Raw genomic sequence first — 14,657 nt, 5'->3', positions numbered from 1 at the left:
CGCTCCTATTTTGCTAGTCATGGTGAGGGGTAAAGCAGCTGGTCGGGTACCCAAACCTGAACTGCAAGCATTGCAAATATTCTGAGGTTTTACTAGACATTTCCAAGCATACTGTTGCTGACATAAAGGCGAAAGCTGTGCATATATATATCCCTATGATCCTGAGGAAACTGAATTCTACACCAATATTTATTCCAGTCCTGAATTGAAGTATGCGTGCAGCTCTATCACAATGAAAAAAAATTATTATTCTTAAGAATTACAATATTAATCATTTCAGCAGATGTGGAATTAGACACATTTTTTCCTGGATCACTGTGTCATTATTGGAATGGCTTCGGTGCGGACTATCTAGCATGTGGGACTTAAAACATTAAATTTTGCATTTTTAGTCCATTGATTCCAAGCAGATTCAGGCATGGCTAGTGTCTGTTGGATCGTATCGATTGTGCACGCGCTGTACTCCAGCAGCAGGTGACAGATGTCCACAGGAAACCTTAACAGCTGTGTTTCAGAAATAAACAGTTCTCGATCTTGAAAAGGACCACGTTGTTTATGCGATTTCCCACTTTAGCAACACTTAGATGTATATTTTGAGAGATTCCTAGAGAGTGTCACTGCCTCCAAATAAAAAGGTTCTGTGCTACGTTGCCAAGTTGGGGAGTTTACAGAATAGTCTCAGTTCAAAATAAAAATGAGCGCTCTCGAAGTGTGAACCATCATCGATACATTCAGGTGCTGAATGGAGCAGAGTTAAGCTTGGCTTGCTTGTACATCTGTTTGAGTTGAAAAGTGTGGCAAAAAAAAATGGAAGTTTTAGGTGCAGTTTTCATAAGGGGGGGGTGGTATTAGCACATCAAGTCATGAGCATGCTGAATAATGCAGGCCACACAATGATGACCGAGTCCCAGGGGTAAGTTACTCTGTTTTTGTTTTCCTAATGATCCTGCCACATTTCCGACAACAAAATGAGCAGCATTTAACAGCAATGAATATGAAAACTGCCATGCAACCGATCAAGAAGGCAATGACGTCCAGGGAGTGATACTGGTACCAGGTCAAGTGATGGGCAGCTGCTCTCAAGTGCTTGGCACCTTTGTGGCGCATGACAAACTCAATCCAAAAGACAGCCCGGTCCAGCGGCTTTATCGGTTGGTCGTGGTGGATCTGTGACAGTCTCATTGCATTTTCCTTATATCTGGAGGATTGGGTAAAGATAGAGAAACAAGAACAAATTAGTATAGAGCCAGAACTCAGAGGAGTGCAGTCTTTAATTGCTCCCAGGATTTGAAAATAAGACTCTTGTGGCAGCTTACTAACTAATGTATTATGGCAAGTAACCCAAGGAAATTAAGGGAAAACATTGCTCTGATTTGCCTATAACTTCTGCTGATTTTCTTAGGCAAGTGGCCTTGTGAATTTTCCAGAAACATGCTATGTGCATTTTGTAGACTGGTAGCGTCATTTGTTGCAAAAATCTGAATGAGTGACTGACGGGCACCTGAAAATCATAGACTGAAGAGATTGACTACCGTCGCAGTGTTACTTTTGGCTCCATAACCATATGGGGGACTGAATAGAAGGGAACAAGATACACTTGCCTTTCGGGGTCGTCTGCACCTCAGACTGAGGGCAAGAAGTAAAAAAGGTAAAGGGACCCCCTAACCATTAGGTCCAGTCGTGGCCAACTCTGGGGTTGCGGTGCTCATCTCGCTTTACTGGCCGAGGGAGCCAGCGTGCAGCTTCCGGCTCATGTGGCCAGCATGACTAAGCCGCTTCTGGCAAACCAGAGCAGCGCACGGAAATGCCATTTACCTTCCCGCCGGAGCGGTATCTATCTACTTGCACTTTGCCGTGCTTTCGAACTGCTAGGTTGTCAGGAGCAGGGACCAAGCAATGGGAGCTCGCCCTGTCGCGGAGATTCGAACCGCTGACCTTCTGATCTGCAAGTCCTAGGCTCTGTGGTTTTACCCACAGCGCCACCCGCGTCCCTACAGACGCCCGAGCAGGGAAGTGAGGGCAAGAAGTGTTTGGGGGCAAAAGCCTTGATGAGTTCCATAGTAGAACAAAAGTCAGAAGCTAGATTTAAATGTGGTTTTGGCAAGAGAAGCAAACACTTGTGACAAGAATACATAGGCGCCGACTCCATGGGGCCTGAGGGGGCCCGAGCCCCCTCAAAAAATCGTTTGGGGGGGTTCCGCCCCCCCCAATAATTTAAGTAAATTATTAGTTATATTATGCTTTGTAAAATCACAAAATTATGTTGGTATTTTTTATTTTCCTTGTTTGACGATAGTTACCTTTTAAAATACATTCAGTAATGAGTTAAAACAAAGCCACTCCCGATCTAGAGAGGGGGTGGGGTTGCGGGCTCTCGACCCATCAACAATCTCCAGCCCCGCGAGAAGCGGGGATTCCCCCTAGCTCATTAATATTCACTGCCCACGGCGGCAGCCAATCGGCTGCCGCAAAGGGCGGGCCCTCACAGGTTCACTTAAGGTCGGGGCAGCCCGGGGCTCGCCCCTTTCGTTCCCCCAGCAGCAGCGGTTTGGAGGTCTTGGGGCCCCCCCAATATTTTTTATAAGTCGGTATGGGCCCCGCCCCCCCCCAATATTTTTTATAAGTCGGCGCCCCTGCAAGAATACGACCACAGCAGGGCAGGAGGAAATGGGGTCAAGTGGGAATGGGCTTGGTTATAGAATATTAATAATATGTGCTAACGATTTCTCGGCTACATTTTTCTCTTGCCAAACCTATTGCTGAAGTATCTAGCTTGCTCTAGGCATGGTATAGAGAAGGCAATCTGTCTCACTCACGTGGCATTGTGAATGACAGTGTTCACAGCATCCACTAAGTCTTCCGTTTTCATTGTATGAATGTCCAGCTGTACAGCCATCCCCTTTGCCTTCATGTGCACAACGTTATCGGGTTGGTCAGCAAACATGGGGATCCCAACCATGGGAACACCATGGTAAATAGCTTCATAAATCCCATTGGTTCCACCGTGTGTTATAAAGGCTTTCGTCTTGGGGTGTCCTGGAATGGGAAGATGGGTAAAATGTGATAAGGAATCATTCATAAATTTTCCCATCTATGTACTCCCCAAAATTTTTTTTGATACCACTGCATACTTTGTGTATCGCATGCTATTTTTTCACTGGTTCCAACACCCCAAAATGCCTAATTTCATTGAAATATCCGTTTAAATTTCCCTATCCTATACAGTCGTACCTTGGTTTTCGAACAGCTTAGTTCTCAAATGTTTTAGCTCCCGAACGCTGCAAACCTGGTAGTGACTGTTCCGGTTTCCGAACTATTCCTGGAAGCCGAACATCCGACAGCACTTCCGTTGCTTCCGACTGGCTGCAGGAGTTTCCTGCAGCCAATCAGAAGCCGTGCTTTGGTTTGAGATTGAGAACATTTTGGAAGTCGAACAAACTTCCAGAACGGATTCTGTTCAACTTCCAAGGTATGACTATAGTGGTTTATACCTTTTGATTACCATTTTCGCCCATATTTTTCTCAACTAGTAGTCAGTTGTTAAGAAAAATATGGGCGATCATGGTAATCAAAAGATATAAACCACTAGTAGTTGGGGACGTGGGTGGCGCTGTGGTCTAAACCACAGAGCCTAGGGCTTGCCTATCAAGGTCGGCGGTTCGAATCCCCGCGACGGAGTGAGCTCCTGTTGCTTGGTCCCTGCTCCTGCCAACCTAGCAGTTCAGAAGCACGTCAAGTGCAAGTAGATAAATAGGTACCACTCCGGCGGGAAGGTAAATGGCGTTTCCGTGCGCTGCTCTGGTTCGCCAGAAGCGGCTTAGTCATGCTGGCCACATGACCCGGAAGGTGTCTGCGGACAAACGCCAGCTCTCTCGGCCTGTAGAGCAAGATGAGCACACCAACCCCAAAGTCGTCCAAGACTGGACCTAATGGTCCAGTTGATACCTGCTGAAACCTCCAAACTATCACAACTCCAGCTGCTGATAACATGAGACCAGAATAATTATAGTGACTTGTTGGCATCTGTCTGTCTCAAGAAACAATGGAGTGCACCCCTGGGAGTGAAGTCAAAGCACTGGAGAATCACAGCGCCCATTGTGGCAGTAGAGACCAGTACAGTGGTACCTCGGGTTAAGTACTTAATTCGTTCCGGAGGTCCGTTCTGAACCTGAAACTGGTCTTAACCTGAAGCACCACTTTAGCTAACGGGGCCTCCTGCTGCTGCCGCGCCGCTGGAGCACAATTTCTGTTCTCATCCTGAAGCAAAGTTCTTAACCTGCGGTACTATTTCTGGGTTTGTGAAGTGTGTAACCTGAAGCGTATGTAACCCGAGGTACTCATGTAACTTGTAACTGCTGCCTCCCGACGTCTGCGTTAGCAGCACTGAAGTGACTTCTCTGGGGTGCAAGCCTGGGCAGTGTGTGTGGAGGTCCTGGGCTCGGCCTCACGGATGTGGTTCAAAGGAAAACAGAGCAATATAGTTAATGTTGTAAGTTATGAGTGTCTTGACCTGTGCAGCTGTCCCATACAAGGCTAAAACCTGCAACTTTGGTGTTAACCAGCACCACGCTCTAACCATCAGAGCTATCCAAAGATGACAATGCTTTAAGATCTGGACTCCATCTGATAAAATCAGATTATCGCAACTGATTATTGGTTACAGCATTCAGGCTTAGTCCAGTTGACATACAATCCCTTAATACAGTAGTGCCTCGCAAGACGAAAAGAATCCGTTCCGCAATTCTCTTCGTATAGCGGTTTTTTCGTCTTGCGAAGCAAGCCCATTGACAGCTTAGCGGATTAGCGGTTTAGCGGCTTTTAGCAGATCAGCTGATAAGCAGCTTAGGGCTTAGGAAAAGGGGGGGAAAGGGGGGGAAAACCTGCAGGAACTCGCAAGACATTTCGTCTTGCGAAGGAAGCCCATAGGGAAATTCGTTTTGCGAAGCGCCTCCAAAACGGAAAACCCTTTCGTCTAGCGGGTTTTCCGTCTTGCGAGGCGTTCGTCTTGCGGGGCACTGTATTCCCATTCACACACACACACAAAAATGTGTTTAAAGAATTTTCAGCGCTCAAGCACAAAATAGCGCTTTCTAAAATGCACGTATTTTGCAGTCACCCAATTTTTAAATACTTGGAAACTCGGGTTTTCAAATACATTTTGTGGGTTCCACAGTGCTTTGCCTGTGTAGTTTCCAACATGGAAATGCAGAGGTTGTATTTCCTAGCAATTGTCAGAATGGAGCAATGAAGCCAATGTTTGCAGCATAAGATCTCTCACCAAGAAGGTCGTTTTGTGGGATCCAGTCATAAAGTCTGGTGTTGGCTCCTAATGTGTCTGGCCTTTTTCCTTTGTAGCGCCAGAGAACCTGGGATGTGAGGGGGGGGGGCAGGGAGAAATGAAAGAATAATTGCAAAGATAATTAAGCTTGATGCTCGCCCGCAGGTTATGTTGACCTTTTATCAACACAAAGGAAAGGGAAAAGATTAAAAGTTAAAACATTGAGCATGAATACAGCTAAAGCCGAACATATTTTTAGCACATTGCTTAAGTACAGTGGTACCTCGGGTTAAGTACTTAATTCGTTCCGGAGGTCCGTTCTTAACCTGAAACTGTTCTTAACCTGAAGCACCACTTTAGCTAATGGGGCCTCCTGCTGCTGCCGCTCCGCCGGAGCACGATTTCGGTTCTCATCCTGAAGCAAAGTTCTTAACCTTAAACACTATTTCTGGGTTAGCAGAGTCTGTAACCTGAAGCGTATGTAACCCGCGGTAACACTGTATATGCTTAAATGCTCTCTATAAAAACCAGCACTTCAGCAGTTGTGGGGGTTTTTTGTCTTTACACAAAAAACGGAACCAGTTTTCTTTTGAAAAGCTCAAATATGTGCCTAAATGGCCAACAAGACTTAAGTTCTATTCTGTTCATTGATCTATTAAAATGTGGAGCCCTGGTTGAGATTGTACCCCCATCGCCACCACTAAACTAGATTTAAATTTGATGATAAGTGAGACTAAAGAAAATATAAAAATTTTATTGGAAAAAGTGTTAAATCATATTGGAATGTGTGGACATGAGATTGTAAACAAGTTGATAATTTGTTTGGAAAAATTTTTTTTTTTAATGATGTAAATGGGAGAGGGGGACGTGAGGGAGTCCAAAGAAGTGAAGAATTTGTTGTTATAAAAGTAAGATTGTTTTATGTGTGCATTTATATTTTAAAAAAAAACCTTAATAAATATTTATAAAAAAAAAAAAAGAGATTGTACCCCCATCCTAGACATAATGCTGTTTAATTAAAATGTGAGGAGTATACTTATTTATATTATGTCTTATATATTTTATTTAGCTAAACCTTCTCCAGTGTTATTTTATGTCCCATATTGGTATTCAGTGGACATTTACTCCCATGTATCTTTTCCCGGAAGAATTAGTACATCATTTGCAAAGTAACTTTTGCCTCTCGCCCACTATGTTAAAGGGAAGTTTGGGGGGGTACAAATAACTTCAAATATATCAATATATATAAAAACAGCTTCATATTTCAGAGAAGTATAGCATCCTGAAAATATCACAAACAAAAGTCAAATGAAAAAATAAGGTTAAAATGCCACATTTGATAACAGCATAGATAGCAGTTGCATATGATATCCTCTCAGAAATCACCATAAACTGAAATCACATATGAGGACCATAATGACAACTACTATTTATTAAATTTGTTAGTCATTTTATCTTGCCCAAGGCAACCTGAAATATAGAGTCGCAAAGTGATTTCATGCTCTTCATTCAGCTCATAGTGGTGAGGAGGAATGAATGAAAGTCCCCTCAAAGTATCTGCTTTATATACATTATTTACACAATGGGCTGCACATGATTGGCTAATTCTGGAATTCTACTGTAAGCCAATCAGGTTGTGGATTCACTTATATCTGGAGCATGATTGGGTGGTTCCTGCCAACCAATCATACTGCTGCATTGTTCTAGGACCAATCAGACTGCTGCATTCTGAATCCTATTGTTCTAGGACCAATCAGACTGCTGCAATTTGGATCCTATTGTTCTAGGACCAATCAGACTGCTGCAGTTTGGATCCTATTCAACTCAGTACATAACACAACCCAAAGCAACCTACAAACGAACCAAAACCCCACATAGAAAACTAAAGCTTTAGAATCATCCCACCCATTTCTAAAAGGCCACAGTTGGTTAAAGGGCATCCGGCGCCACAGAAGAGACCTGTTCTTATGTTGTCACGTTCCAAACTTCTCATGGAGGGTACGCATGGCCTCAGATGATGATCTCATTCAGGGGTCGGTAACTTAAGGCTTATGGGCCACAAGCGGACAATGGGGGTCGTTTCACCGGCCCATGGACCCCCGCCGCCCACTCGGTTGGCTCCCGTGCACTGCGCTAAACTGGCAGTACGCCTTCCATGATGCTGGCTGGCTTCCCATTGGCCTCCTGCAGCCAATGGGAAGTTGCACATGCCTCCTCCACGCCAGAAGGAGTGCCAGAAATAGTGTTTGCGCATGCACGGGCACTCCAGTCCACTGCGGTGTCTGCGGGACCATGAAGCGGCCCAAGCTTGGCCAACCCCATATGGTTGGTTCATATGGACAGAGGCGCTTCTTTCAGTATTGTGGTCTTGAGTTGTTTAAGGCTTTATAGGTCAAAACCCAACACTTTTAATTGGGCCTGGAAGCTAACTGGCAGCCCATGAGGTTGGACCAGGATTGGTGTTATATGCTCAAGCCATCTTGCCTGGGTGAGCAACCTTGCCATGGATTTGTGATAGGAATTTTATGGTCTTAGATATATGGCAACCTTCATAACCACACATACATAGATCAGCACAGGAAAGCCAACCTGGAACCATTTTGATTCCTAAACCGAGCAAATGTTTCTCTGCATGGTCAAAATGGAAAAGCCTCCCCATTATCTCTTCCTTCACAAATCCTGTCTTAATCTGTGTTTGAATAAGGGTGTGAGCCTTATCATTACAAAAGACTGCCCAGGCTCCTCAGGCAATCCAATCAAGTAACCTGCCAGACAGGAAATAAACAAAGCGACAGGAGAAAACAACATGCAAATGTTCTGTTTTAGATCGCCTTATCTGAGGGGTGGTCTTAGGTTACACCCCTTCTGTGATGAATGCATAATGTTTCTGGGGGTGGTCTTGATCTACAGGATGGGAATTTCAAAAGTCTTTATAAGCCCTTGCACAGCAATTTTGGGGGTCCTCCTCCTCTCCTGCGTGTGAGGGGAGTACCCTGTTGCAACAGATCAATAAAGATCAAGCTTACTAGCTGCTTTGCTTCTCAATATTCTCTGGTTGGCCTCTGTTATTTTCTCCTACCAATAGGGAACCTATGCAAGGACTCTATATGGGCTCTTGGATACCCCATAAGGGAAAAGGGCATATTTTTATTTACAACAGATTCTACAGAGACAGCCATTTCTCCCACACCCAATATGCAAGCATATTTTTATCCATGGGTAGGCAACTCCTGTCCACCTAGCAGTTCGAAAGCACGTCAAAGTGCAAGTAGATAAATAGGTACCACTCCGGCGGGAAGGTAAACGGCGTTTCCATGCGCTGCTCTGGTTCGCCAGAAGCGGCTTAGTCATGCTGGCCACATGACCCGGAAGCTGTACGCCGGCTCCCTCGGCCAATAAAGCGAGATGAGCGCCGCAACCCCAGAGTTGGTCATGACTGGACCTAATTGTCAGGGGTCCCTTTACCTTTATCTTAGGCAACCTAAGGCCCGGGGGCCGGATCTGGCCCAATCGCCTTCTAAATCCAGCCTGCGGTCGGTCCGGGAATCAGCGTGTTTTTACATGAGTAGAATGTGTGCTTTTATTTAAAATGCATCTCTGGGTTATTTGTGGGGCATAGGAATTTGTTCATTTTTTCCCCCTTCCAAAATATAGTCTGGCCCCCTCACAAGGTCTGAGGGACAGTGGACCAGCCCCTTGTTGAAAAAGTTTGTTGACCCCTGTATTTTATCAGTAGTGGGAACACCCTAGCATCTCCCGCTTCCTTCCCAACTGAAGCATTGTGTTCATTTTTCCAAAGTCCAGCGTACAACTTTTATATATATATATAAAAACAAACAGCACGAAACAGGCATCCAAAAGAACATACCTTCTGTGGAAGCTGGCTGAGGGCCAATGCGATCATGTTCCCCTTTTCCTCTGTTAAGTTTTTAATCATCGAGCCCAGGGAGAAGACCACAATGCCATGTTCTCCTGAACTCTGGACAAATTTTTCCATTTCCTATTAAAAGGCAAAAGCAATTAAAAGTAACGTTCCCTCTGCTGTTTGAAATGCATACATGACTAGCTGTGGTAATCCATTTTTTCTTGGCTTGTTTTATAAGTTGTGCTGTAATAACATCCTTAACATTGGCCGTGCTGACTGGGAAATGGGAGAGATCTTCTAAGTAAAGCAGAGTGTCTAACATTTATTGCACACCAACGTCTGGAGGGCCACAGGTCCCCAACTTCTGAGAGAGAGAGAGAGAGAATAACTAAAATGCAGAAGACAACAGTAGTGAGGAATTTAATTTGTGAGAAAGATACATTTTTGTTTAACGTCAGTGGAATTCCATCATTCATCATAAGGTGGCAGTGTCCCCCAGCAATACCGGTACATGAAATTCATCTTCCAGTTTTTGAGAATTACCTTGAGAGATATACTACTACTACTGATAATAAATATCAGGCTTCAGTTAATGAAGTGTTTTTGTACTACTAAGCCTATGGTATTTATGATGATGACAAGGACAAAAACTGCTTCTCCTTCCTGTTACGGTTGTCAAGTATTAAATCTTGGGAGCATATTTTATAGCTTTATGAATTGCAGTTCATATATAATTTTACTCTGCCTTTGTCAACTTGCCTTATTTGACAAGTTGAAGCTAATCCACATTGTGTGTGTGTGTGTGTGTGTGTGTGTGTGTGTGTGAGAGAGAGAGAGAGAGAGAGAGAGAGAGAGAGAGATTGGGGAGGGAATTAAATCCCAGTAAACTGGTTGGCGACTAAGGACCCTGAATATAATAATGACAACAAGATCAATATTAACACCTGCCCTAGTCTAACATTATCAGTTCTAAAGTCCTAAAGGGGAACTGATAACTAAGGTGTGATGGCCTGGGAATCTGATTCAGAAGCTGAATCTGAGGAGTCGCAGCCTGCACAGGAGTCCCCACCTCCAGGGCCAGCTGAGCTGGAGCAGGGTCTTGAATCTGAAGGGCCCGCACCTGTGCCAGATCCTCAGGAGCAGACACCAGATGCATCCACTCTGGCTCCGGAGGTGATTGAGGACCCATTGCCTGCAGGTGCTCCACTCTCAGCCCTGTCAGGGGAAGGTGAGGCTGCCTCTGGGTCCAGTAACCCTCCAGCCTCTCCTGAGCTGCAGAGGCTCAGGGCAGAGAGGCGGAGGGAACTAAGTTCTTGCAGGAGGAGTGCTCGCCTTAAGTCCAGGAGAGGCGGGTCACCTGTGGGCTGGGACCGCCCTATGCCTCAGAGGAGATAAAGGCCAGTCAGCCCAGTCCCAGGTTGCGGGAGCAGCGACATTGGAAACCTGGTAAAACCCCCCCCCCCAGGACCAGCACATAAGGTCTTTCCTGAAGCTGCCTACAATGGACTGTTGTTCACAGAGCCATTCCTGGCCCATGGTTTGAAGCCTCTTTCTTGGGGTTGTGTGGTAAGAGTGGCCCTTTAGAAGAAGAAGAAGAGTTTGGATTTGATATCCCGCTTTATCACTACCCGAAGGAGTCTCAGAGCGGCTAACATTCTCCTTTCCCTTCCTCCCCCACAACAAACACTCTGTGAGGTGAGTGAGGCTGAGAGACTTCAAAGAAGTGTGACTGGCCCAAGGTCACCCAGCAGCTGCATGTGGAGGAGCAGGGAAGCGAACCCGGTTCACCAGATTACAAGTCTACCACTCTTAACCACTACTCCACACTGGCTGTCTTTAGCTGCTGAGCTACTGACTTGAGGGCCCTCCTAGCACTCTGATGGCTCCTGAGCCCTATTCCCAGCCTTTTGCTGCACCACACCTTGCGCTTAAATATGTCTGGGGCTTGAGTGGGACTGACATATTTGCCCATTCCACTTTCGGAAGCGAACATGATGCTGGCAGGTTAATCATCTGCAGCCCCAATTGCAATCTCTTTGCGGCTTCTAGAGAAATCTGAAATGGACTGAAACCCAGACCAGAATCCATCCCCACATAAACATGGGACGCAATCCATGTCTCTGCACAAGCTCCATTGGGATGAACACAAGATAGCCCTGGCTTCCTCAACCTCGGCCCTCCAGATGTTTTGAGACTACAATTCCCAGCATCCCTGACCACTGGTCCTGCTAGCTAGGGATCATGGGAGTTGTAGGCCAAAAACATTGAGGGCCGAGGTTGAGGAAGCCTGAGATAGAATGTGTCCTCCATGTCAGATCTGTCCATCTTCCAGGCTTCCACTCTGAATGTCACCCCTGAATTTGCCCCTCGATAAACCTTCAGATATGGATGCTGTGAAACCACCAGCTACCTCAGATTTGGAGCTGATATTCAGAGCAAGCCCATGAAAGAAAGCCTCCACATATATGTAATTAAGGGGAAGAAATGGAGGCAGTGAGAGATTTTACTTTCTTGAGCTCCATGATCACTGTACATGGTGACAGCAGCCATGAAATTAAAAGATGCCTGCTTCTTGGGAGAAAAGCAATGACAAACCTAGACAGCATCTTAAAAAGCAGAGACATCACCTTGCCGACAAAGGTCAGTATAGTAAAAGCTCTGGTTTTCCCAGTAGTGATGTATGGAAGTGAGAGCTGGACCATAAATAAGGCTGATCGCCGAAGAATTGATGCTTTGAATTATGGTGCGGAAGGAGACTCTTGAGAGTCCCATGGACTGGAAGAAGATCAAACCCATCCATTCTGAAGGAAATCAGCCCTGAGTGCTCACTGGAAGGACAGATCCTGAAACTGAGGCTCCAATACTTTGGCCACCTCATGAGAAGAGAAGACTCCCTGGAAAAGACCCTGATGTTGGGAAAGATGGAGGGCACAAGGAGAAGGGGGCGACAGATGACGAGATGGTTGGGCAGTGTTCTCGAAGCTACAAACATGAGTCTGACCAAACTGCGGGAGGCAGTGGAAGACAGGAGTGCCTGGCGTGCTCTGGTCCATGGGGTCACGAAGTGTCGGACACGACTAAACAACTAAACAACAACAACAACAACAAAAACAACTTGTTTTCGCCACCACACGTCCTCCCCTTTCCTGGTGGTATTTTGAAGGAGAACCAGGCATGGTTAGCACGACCAGTTGATGGACAAAGGAGGGAATTACCTCTGGCAAAGGCTTGGCTGGCTGGCAGTGCAGACCCCCCACAAACTCAAAATTGGGTAGGAAAGGCCGCGGGAATTCAAAGTCCCAGTAGGTGCGAATCAACCAGATCTCTGCTTTCCCCATCACTTCACATAATGTTGTGGGTCTCCCTGTTGAGTGAGAAAAAGGAAGGGGGTTAAATTCAGCTCGACTCTTCTTCCCAGATTCAACCGCTTTGGCAAACTTGCTTCCAGAAATACTGTGGTTCAGACATTACATTTCAGCAGTGTAAGGTGCACCTGAAAAAAAGAAGAAAATAAATGTGAACCACAACAGGGGACTGAGCTTGCAGAAATGCATGTACTGCACATGCTTGCTTGTTAGGATTGGCTTTGGCTCCTTGGTGGATACTCTTTCAGCGGCACACCCAAGCTCACTGTTGTGTAATAGTTGAAAGAACCCACTGCTTCAAAGTCAGGGTTGATAGCTGAAGGCACATCACTGTTGCTTCCAGTCTGCTTAGATCAGCTTTCCCCAACTTGGCTCCTTCCTGAAGTTTTGGACTACAGAGACCATCAGCCTCGGCCAGCATGTCTGCACTGACTGGGGCTGATGGGAATTGTAGTCCAAAACCTTTGGAGGGAACCAGGCTGAGGGAGACTGGCTGAAGCTGCATTTCTCTCTCTTTTTTGGGGGGGGGGGGTCAGCAGGAGATTGGAGCTTTTGGGACATTTGGATTTGGAGGATTTTTGAAACAAGATTTGGAACGCTTTATGGATCCTAGCTTTAACTATGGAAATCTGGCTGCCCTGTTAAGAAGGAATAAAGGCATTGTTGGGATGGAGCTCCCCCGAGATCTGCTTTTTAGCACTAAAGATTATGAAGAAGACCGGCAGAAGGGACGTGAAGGAGAGTTACGAGCCTCGGATATAAGATCTCCAGGTTGATGGACTTTTTGGAGTTGACAGAAGGGACGGCAGAGGCCGAGACCAGGGAGAGGAGACGGTGGAAGAAGATTGGGAATTTAAAGTTTATATTTGGAAATTTTGTAAAATTTAATGAGGGAGAGAAAAATCGTGGAATGAAATTTTTATGACCCTAGTGGAAATGTTTTAAGAGTTTAAGTTCAAATAGATATATTAATTTTAAGGAGAAAAAGAGGGAAAGGATTTGCTGAAATATTTAATTGAATTAGAATACAAAAAGGGGAGGTGGGAGGAGGTTAAGGAAACAAGCAAATGAAAGATATACTATGTGAAGGTTTGATGTGTTTTTTGCTTTTGTTTATCCTTTTTCTTTAACCTATTTTCTTTTTCTTTTTTTCTTATTTCTAGGGTATTCTTCTTTTTCTTTTTCTTTTTTTTAATGTGATACATTGTTTTGTTTTTTGTTTAATTTGGTGTTTTTCTGTTTTATTTGTAACCTTCAAAACTTTAATAAATATTATTTTAAAAAAAATGAAGCTGCATTTCTCAGGGTTTTTGAGACCTTATGGGCAAATTCTCAGTGACCCACTAGGAAAGAGTTTGGAATGAACCATCTTGAATATTTTTTTTAAGAAAAGGGAGGAATAAGAAACACCTAATACAGTGGTACCTCAGGTTACATACGCTTCAGGTTACATTCTCCACTAACCTCCGCTAACCTCGGGTTAACAACTTTGCTTCAGGATGAGAACAGAATCGTGCTCCGGCGGCGTGGCGGCAGCAGGAGACCCCATTAGCTAAAGTGGTGCTTCAGGTTAAGAACAGTTTCAGGTTAAGAACGGACCTCCGGAACAAATTAACCCGAGGTACCACTGTACTTGAAAAGGAAACACAACGTTTATTTTTCAGGAAGGATCAGTTCCTGCTCACAGGTCATTCCTATATATCTCACATAGTTGTTGTCTTCCACTGCCCCAATTCTGTCATATTTCTCCCATTCTTCCACTGCCAAAAACATTCCCAGTGCCCTCCTGTGCTTACGATGAAAGCAAAAGAGGAGCAATGCAGGATCAGACCGAAGTCCATTTAGCCCAGCCTGGTGTTTGCAGCAGTGACTGGGCACATCTGCTTCTAGCAAGTTTCCAAGCTGGGCTTGAAGGCAATGCCTCTCTGCTTCCCTCTCTCCTTTCCCAGCACCTGGTGCTCAGGGATATATACTGTACCACCTTCAAACATCTGGTTGTTCGTTGAGGAGGGCTGAGTTAGCCTTCACATCTCTTTGGTTACACTTTTTAAAATGCACCCCTCAAGAGTCCAGTATCTCGGTTGGCAGGTGTCAGGAGCCAGTCGGCAATAAATCACACAGCGTCAGTAAAGTTAACTCTTTATTCAAG

At 45.2% G+C, this 14,657-nt stretch overlaps 1 protein-coding gene across 5 annotated transcripts in view; it reads right to left on the bottom strand.

Moving 5' to 3' along the window:
- Window positions 1-133: 133 nt before the first annotated feature.
- LOC309327176 (UDP-glucuronosyltransferase 2A2-like) overlaps window positions 134-14,657 on the bottom strand; it is a 39,611-nt gene continuing 25,087 nt past the window's right edge. For 2 of the 5 annotated variants that reach the window (XM_081836323.1, XM_081836324.1), the window contains exons 2-6: window positions 12,359-12,507; window positions 9,147-9,278; window positions 5,279-5,366; window positions 2,817-3,036; window positions 137-1,198 (exon numbers count right to left, since the gene is read on the bottom strand). In XM_081836323.1, the coding sequence (XP_081692449.1) occupies window positions 919-1,198; window positions 2,817-3,036; window positions 5,279-5,366; window positions 9,147-9,278; window positions 12,359-12,507 (869 nt within the window). In that variant the 3' untranslated portion in view covers window positions 137-918. Of the gene's footprint in view, window positions 1,199-2,816; window positions 3,037-5,278; window positions 5,367-9,146; window positions 9,279-12,358; window positions 12,508-14,657 lie in introns of all 5 variants that reach the window. The other 3 variants (XM_081836326.1, XM_081836322.1, XM_081836325.1) reach the window with 3 other exon arrangements.

Source organism: Podarcis erhardii, assembly GCF_964252035.2.
Source record: "Podarcis erhardii genome assembly, chromosome: 13".
NCBI lineage: Eukaryota > Metazoa > Chordata > Lepidosauria > Squamata > Lacertidae > Podarcis > Podarcis erhardii.
Note: the sequence above shows the minus strand (reverse complement) of the source record. Positions and strands in the feature narration are given on the sequence as shown.